This window comes from Dermacentor variabilis, chromosome 2 (genome assembly GCF_050947875.1).
Source record: "Dermacentor variabilis isolate Ectoservices chromosome 2, ASM5094787v1, whole genome shotgun sequence".
NCBI lineage: Eukaryota > Metazoa > Arthropoda > Arachnida > Ixodida > Ixodidae > Dermacentor > Dermacentor variabilis.
In genome coordinates this window covers 86,768,632-86,776,934 of record NC_134569.1, presented here as the reverse complement: position 1 = coordinate 86,776,934, position 8,303 = coordinate 86,768,632, and the positions used below count along the sequence as shown (strand labels likewise).

The 8,303-nt window shown below is 46.3% G+C and overlaps 1 protein-coding gene across 1 annotated transcript in view; it reads left to right on the top strand.

Moving 5' to 3' along the window:
• LOC142572238 (roundabout homolog 3-like) overlaps positions 1–8,303 on the top strand; it is a 271,702-nt gene that overhangs the window by 259,099 nt on the left and 4,300 nt on the right. The window contains exons 9-11 of the mRNA XM_075681210.1: positions 2,602–2,913; positions 6,418–6,561; positions 7,585–7,612. Of these exons, the coding sequence (XP_075537325.1) occupies positions 2,602–2,913; positions 6,418–6,561; positions 7,585–7,612 (484 nt within the window). The remainder of the gene's footprint in view (positions 1–2,601; positions 2,914–6,417; positions 6,562–7,584; positions 7,613–8,303) is intronic.

Below are 8,303 nucleotides of genomic sequence, written 5' to 3'. Positions count from 1 at the left end.
CTAATACTTGCGCAATGGCGGTGTGAGCGGGGGGGGGGATACCTCCTGGGGGTAAGCTATCTCACCATTGCTTTCTCCGCGTAAGCGAAATTCCTCAAGAATGATATGCTGTTTTTTCAACGATGCTCTCGCTGTCTTATCCCTTAAGCAGTGGAAAACGCTGGAAAGACAAGCTTCATTGGACCGCGCGTATTGGTCATACGCACCTCGATTTAACATAAAACGCACGAACATCATCACAAAAGAAGACAAAGTCCGAAAGATTACTTTGTGCAAGAACAGGAATTCTCGCCTTTCCCGTTGAAATGCACCGAAAGGTCGGACCAAAAGCTCTGCCAATACACTACCCCGCATCTATCGGACGCAGGTGAAGTCTGATCTTTTCTGCCTTTCAATGCGCAGCCTCTAAATCACGGCTTCATTTCTAGTACGTTTGTTCCTGATGCTCGCCGCTCTATTATACAACGCTACGTATCCTATCATTGGTTTTCTTTTCTTTCATGGACCACCAGAATAAACAGTAGAGCGAGCCGCAACTAGCGCAATACTGTGGTCGGAAAGAGTTGTAAATAAACTCGCCGCATCATCGCTCAACGTCACTCGACAAAGAGAACAAAGATAAATCAACTAGATGAATGACCGTGGGTTTAGTTTCTATCATTTCACGCCTCAATAACTCGTTGTCCGCGCAGGGAAAGCGAAGAATACAAGAGAAAAATAAAGCATTCCACTATTCGCGCATCGCATTCATGTTCTTTATTGCCGATCGAGGCGTTGTTGGTTTTGGTTCATTGGTGCCTTTTTACGATGTGAGCGTCCATTGGTAACTAATGATATTACATTATTTGTACACGTCTGTCTTTCTCATTGGTTTCCTCGCTGTTTCTTAATTTAAGCTGCGTGCATGTCTCTGTTTGTAGTTGCGCTTGTAGAGGCTTTCCGTGTTCCTGCTTTGTTTGTGTAGTGTTCGTTTGCTTCTTTCCTGGAGGTAGCGGGGGGGGGGGGGCTCGTTTATTCGATTGGGGTTTCGAGACGCTCGGAAGCCGAACCGCCGTTAAACGGCGCGTCCTCGAGGAAAAATCACCCTTCTTCATCATTTTCCTAAACCAGACTGCTGTGCGGAACGCACGGTCGCCGCCTCCTCCGCGGACGCTCTGAGCGCAGCCATCAATTACTGGCGGTCCGTGTTCGCGATGCTCAGCTGCAGATTACGAGGTACCTCATCGGAGAGTGCGCGAAATTTCAAGGATAGAGCGTTTCCGTAATCGAACGCAACAGTGTTTCTGTCTTTTCTTTCTTTTCCCTTTATTTCTATCATTCTTTCGTTCTTTCTTTCTTTTCACTAAAGGCGACACGTATCGCTATAGGCATTACTTTATGTTCCTGGTCTCCTTCCGAGCGCAAGTGATATTTGTGGCATGTTACGGCAAATATATGCAACGCGAGAGGCTCTGAAACAAATTATGATAGCCAAGTTTGGGACTAGCGTTCCTTTATTGCCGCTGCGCGTCACCTCTCTGTTTTTTATATACTAAGGTTCTGTGTGGCATTTGCTTCAGCGCACCAACTTTCTTTCTAATGGAGGGGTGTTATGCATGAGATTGAACGGGATAAATATTAAAAGGAAAAGCTTAGAAAGCAAGGTACGCAGTACGCATGAACCTTCCTTCCGAGTGTTCAGACACGGTTGTGTATTACCCATTTGTTAACCTATCTGGTAAATAATATTTTACACTAATGTTTACGTGTTTCTCGTTTTCCACCGAAGTGTCAGGAATGTCATATTTCGTGAGGTTTCCTAGAACTGCTAATGGCGCCTCAGGATTTGCGAGGAAAACAAAATGTAGTGACGTTCCACTTTGTCTAACGCGGGTTACGCGTAAGCGACTGGGTGCTGTTTCGGAGGTTCTAAGCTTTACCATTTTGCCTGACACACTCGCATTGTCGTAAGCCGAATGACACGTTCTTCGGGTGTATCGTGGTCAAGCGTAGCCCGCGCCGGTCTTGCGCAGTTCGTGGCCGGCGCCTGTCGACGACTTCGGGGTCGGCCGACTCGCACTCGGCGTGCCACCGCTTGCGCTATTGCTGCGCCGTCCTCCTCGCTCGGCGCTCGATCTCACTATCGCCAGACGAGCCCGGCACGTCCATAGCGCACACAGAACCCGTAGCAGCTGCCAGAGGCGTCTCCCACTCCTTCCCCCCGCTCCGCCGCGCGCTCCTCATATCCACGTTCAGGCGCTCTCCTCCTCCGGTGCTCACTTCCCTCTCCCAGCTCAGCGGCCTCCGACTTAATCTCGCCGATCTCATAGGCGGAGCATGTACGCTTGTGCGTAGAAAGAAGAAAAAAAAAGGGGGAGGGGGGCGAGGTCGACGATGAGGTTCACATGCATGAAGGTTTTGTTGCCTGCACACCCTGTTGTTCTTGTAACTTACTTCAGTTATGTTCGCATCCTCCTTTTCCCCCGGGAAGTGACCTAGGTAGAGAAATGTGCACCTCGAGGCCTGCTCGTACAGTCATATAAGTGTTCCGTCTCTGCGCTTCAGTGTAACGCACACCTTCCTTATATGGACCTGTTTGCCGTCGTGACGTTGTTGTCGCAGGTCCTCCCAAAGCACCTTACAACTGCACGCTGAGCAACCAGACGGAAGACGCGTTCCTGGCAGAGTGCCGAGAAGACCCGAGCGGTGGCGGCGGGATGCGCCAGGTCTACAGCCTCGAAGTGCACGACATCTCGTGCCATCGGCTGCTGGCCAACCTGAGCGCAGAGAGACCCGCGTTCTGGGTCCAAGGCGTGCCTGCGGGGCTCAACTATGTGCTCGTGCTCTACGCCGTCAACGAGATGGGCCGTTCGCAGCCGGTGCTGCTACGCGCAGAGGCGGCAGACCGCTACTGGGACGGCACTTCGCGGCACGGTACGTATACACGCGAACACTGTCACTCCCTTCGCTTCGCTTTGGTATGTGCGATAACCATATGGATAATTTCGAAGGAGCCGCTGGTGTGCCGCTATCTGGCGTCATTATTGACAAGCGCGCTTGCTAACTGAAATGAGCAACATCGATATTTACAGTAAATTTATGGCAATATAAATGGCTGTAGACATGCCTACAGCATTCCATAGTATGTTTGTTATCCTCAAGCTTATAACATGAAAAAGTTAAAAAAAAGTAATATTAAAGTGCATTGCACAGCCCAGGATAGACTATCATAGCAAAAATGATACGCTAGGCAATAGAGGATCAGCCCTTAATTGCCTACGGCATCTATTTTGCTACGCTCACTTTTCCGTAGATAGTTCAGGAACCTAATTCCTAAATATTTAATTACTCTGCTAGTGAAGCTCTTATAACATTTCATTGCTCGTTATACAAACGCACGCTCTATGCCCGGCAATTAACGAGACCAAGTTGTTTTAGCTCTGGTTAATGTGGAACTGTGAGTATTACTGGTATAAGATAGCCATAGATTTCACAAACGTTTCACACAGGGTGAATAAATCTCAGGGCGTATCCGGCCAGTCTGTGAAACGTAGCTGAAGACGTAAGTGGTAGTGGAAGAGAGTGCACAGCAAAGCTCTTCGGAAACAGGGCCAATAAGTGAAGCGACAAACGAACAGGTCGAAAAGTGGATGCCTTGTATTGCCTCACTCGCGTCTGCGTTGGCGTACGAAAAAAACCTAAGCCATGAGACAATAAAGATTTCTTGTCGGGCTGCAGATTCGAACCACCGACCTCCGGCTTGCGAGACCACCACGCTGGCCGATTGAGCCACTGTCGGTTCATCGTACGCGACCTTTAAAGCGGGATTTTACACGCATGAAGAAGTAGACTCAATGCAATGCGCGAGCCAGTCACAGGCGCTCCTTCCCTCCGGAGGAGGGAAAGGGTGTGATCGCGTGTTCGCTCGCATCGCGCACGCCGTTTCCTGTCAGCTCAGGCCGGGCAGTTAGATCGGGAGGCCGCGTTTGGTTGGTTCTGCCGAAGAGCAGGCTGGCCTTGAAGGAACGGCAGCGGGAACGAGCCTCGCGTCGTGCGTTCCGCCGCAGAACAAGCTGCATTTGATGAACGCCGCGGGGAACTGGCTCGTGAAAGGGCTCGTCGTCGACGTGCCGACCTCGCCGTGAGGGATCGCGAAGCCGAGGCGTTACGACAACGAAGAGTCGCGGTTCCCGCTCTTCGCCAGCACCCTTCTTCACTGCAGTGGAAGGGCGGTCAATATTTCTAAAATTATGTTTACTCGGCAGTCAGTGCCAGCCTGGTTTGTGTTTGCTTTGTGCCCTGGTCCTATCGCACTGTTTCAATATGTCTTCGATACGAAGCAATTGACCCAAATCAAGTTGTTGCTTTCACGGAAGTTCGGCTCTTCGGCCTCAAGCTTCCCCGTAACGCTCTTCATTTTGTCTATGTTGCGAGCGCTGAAGCGGCCGAATTAATGTCGACGCGCCTAATATTTCCACAGCGGCAACAACAAAGAGTCGGACTCAACTCATAATCACGCCGCTGTTCCCGAATAACGATGCGTCTACAGTGCGTAGCCCGTCAGCGGGCAAACTACATATTTTTTCTTCCATCTCCTGACACCCGGGGTTTGTACAAGGAACAAGATGTAAAAGAAGGAAAATGAAAGAGAGGAAAGCAATCTAGAGCACCGGCTTACCCCTCTTTTATCGATCGCCGTTCTGTAGTCTCCGAGGTCCGTGCAAGTGGGGAAAAGAAAAATATTACAGGCGCGGTGAGTGGAGTGGATGAGTGGATGCCTGTACTTTGTATCGACCGCACCGAACTTAGCAGCAATCATGGATGCGAGACGTGCAACGCTTGTGTTTTTCAGCTATCACTGCGCTCTCGTCCAGATTGATCAGCTTAGTGTTGTCAACAAAATATCTCGCTCTTGGTGCGGTAATTAACGATACGCTCCACCTTGGCCAAATATTTAACAGTAGCCTGTCCTTCGAAACAAAAGGCAGCAGAGCCTTGGATTTATTTTTATATTAATATTTTGGCTAAAGCTTTGATGCAGTCATGAAATGACATCGAAAAGCTTCTGTTCATGCGCTTTTGTTTGTTTATGCAAATTCGCAGCACTCAAAAGCTTTTGACAACTGATATGAAAAGAGCTGGCATTAGTATCTTGGCGCTGTATAATATTTATACCGCTGAACAGCAAACACATTTTTTTTTCTTCTGAGCGCTTTTTCATATACTTAACTGACATTTCAATAAAGTTTTGCCATTTTCTTCATTCGCCTTTCTTTTCACTTATTTCTATTTAGGACACATCATGCTTCTGCAGCCTGAGAGTGTGCTTACTTTAAAAGTAGATGGAATCGTCAGCATTTACCTACATACTACTCAGCAAGGCACGGGCATCTGCGAAAGAAAGGTGCTAAAGGAAGGAGCAAAGAAGAAACTAAAAACCCAGACACGAACAACATAGGTAGAAAGCCTACAACGTCGTTGCCATGTTGTTGCTGCTGTTAGGTGGTGATCCTTATTTACATATTTGAAACACCTTACAGTACGTCGTGAGCGACATTCGGTAAAGGTGGTGTCACGCAACTTTTTACACATTTAGTACGATATACACGATACACACACAATAAAACGTGTAAGGAATATATGCAATGTTTAAGAGCGTATATCTAGGCAAAGTGGTTGCTTGCTGGGCTAGTTGGTTCATTGCAACTTATGGAACAGCGCGAAACAAAAGTGACGAAAATAGAGACCGAGTGAAAAGAGCGCTGACTTCTAACTGTTTATTCTACTGTGAATTCTGTGCACATACATACATACATACATACATACATACATACATACATACATACATACATACATACATACATACATACATACATACATACATACATACATACATACATACATACATACATACATACATACATACATACATACATACATACATACATACATACATACATACATACATACATACATACATACATACATACATACATGTAGGTATGTATGTATACACTCGGTCTTTATCGTCGTCCCTTCCTTATGTTTCGCGCTGTTACATAAGCAGCATATCTAACGTTACGTATACCTATACAAGGAAAGACAATAAAGGGTAATAACGATAAGACGATCTAGTACAGTGAGGGAGAAAGGACGCGAATAAGAAATACACATGTCAAATAACCACTACAGCATTTGCAGAATGCAGCACCTACTTTGCATTGCTGCTTGCTGAGGCTCAGTTTTACCTGCGTGACAGAAACGCTCATAGCTGACGGCGCCCTTAGCTCAACTGCCACGCACTGGTACCGGCGTCATGCTACTGTGGGCGCTTTTCGGTGTGCGCCCGTGTCCCATCTACGAAGCGTGCAGCCTTGAGTAAAATTCGACAGGCGAGCTAAGCGAGGGACACTGTTGTTTTGCGCACGCATATCGCAGGGAGCGAGTGGAGCGGATGCGAGCAGAGCAACTCTCTCGTCGTCATCCTCATCGCGGTCACCTTCGCTGCCGTCTTCTTCCTCTTCCTGCTCGTCATAGTGGCACGCTGCCGGACCAAGAGGCAGCGCCTGAAAGCCAACGCTGGTAAGCCCTTTCTCCCCCCCTCCCCTCCACCCCCACCCCTTCATGTCAGAATCAGGAGCCGATTTCACAAACCTTTTCCTTCGTAAGCGATCTTTCCCATTGGCTGGCCGCTTTCGTTAATGACACGTCCTGCATCATGATTCGCGAAAATTTGCTCTTAGGAACAATTGTAGCGCAAGGCTCTTTTTATGAATACAGGTCCATTCTGGTTATTTCTGCTAGTAGTGAAGTATGAATTAGAAATACCATAGTTAGAAACTCACCATATACCACCCTATTTGCATATAGGGTGACATATCACCACTGATTTTTTTATGAATACGCACCATGTGGCCCTTCAATGCATTCTGTAGTCAGACAATAGAAAAGGGAGACATACACTGATTACAAGAGCTCGAAGTACAAACAAATGTTACTGCGGCAGGCTTACGGAAAATTAGCGTAATCAAACAATTAACAGCCTTAAGGGTAACGTTCGCAAAAGTTAACCCTGGAGGCTTTCGTGGTCGATAACGTCTTCTGAACCACTATTCCTTTAATCTGATGGTATATTCAGATGTAGGCTAGACTGCGCAATCAGAAACGATGAAAATGTTGAAAAAATAGCGTAAGTGGTATCATTTCGGAAATAACGACTAATGCAATCATATAAACCCTCTTTCTCAATATAAACTTCGTTTTTTAGTAAGTCAGTAGCAGAACATATACCATATCTCCACATACGTGCATATGTTGTGTGGGAATTGGCACAGCTGCCACTTTCGAATATGAACGAAGATTATTTGGTCATGTACCTCACATGCAATGTTTGTTTTGTTACTTGTTCTTCCATGCTTGATGCTTCTGATTTTCATTCATTCATTCATTCATTCATTCATTCATTCACTTTTTCCTTCCTTGCTCCCGACTTTCTTTCTTTCTTTCTGTCTTTCTTTAACATATAACTGTTTCCCATGCCCACAGTGTTCATGCATAGCGGAGATCTTCGTGCCCATTAACGCTTACAATTTGGTTTTCTTTCAGGCGACAAAATTGTGCAAAACGGAAAAACGTGAGTACTCGAACATTTGTATTCTATTAAATGAATTCACTAACCGTAGAATATAAAGTAAAGTAGAACAAACCCTTTAAAATGTGAGGGGCTAGCAGTCCTTTTTGCACATTGAAGATATTCATGTCCCGCGTAATCTTTCGAAGTTTGTTGGCTACAGATCACCGTGACGAGTTTCTGGTGCTTTAAAAGACAGTTCGAACAAGTGATGAAAAATTGACAAGAGACACTTTCGACGGGGGAGGGGGTGAGGGGGGCGTCGCATAATTGAAATAAAGTTATTTTTTATACAAGAGACGTTTTTATTTTTTATTTTTGAATGTATCTGCAAGCTAAACTTGTAGGAATGGGCAAGACATTGTTTATATAGCCTTCTGGAAAAAAAAAAAAGATCATTGGCGTTGTCTTACTGAAGAGCAGTGGTACAACTTTCCAATCATGCGCAGCTAAAAGATTTCCTTTCTACGCAAACGGTACCCTTAGGAAAGGGTTGTACAACGACGGTTGCTTTGTACATTTCTATATTGAGAATTATCGTCCTCACCACAAGTGAAACACCCTGAATCTAAAGCACGTGCTAGTGGTGGACATGGTGCAGATAACTGCGGGTGCAATGTTGGACAAGTAAGAATCATGCGGGCTGCGTGTTTATTTGTCTTCAGGCAAAAGACATTGTACTGTGTGCCAATTC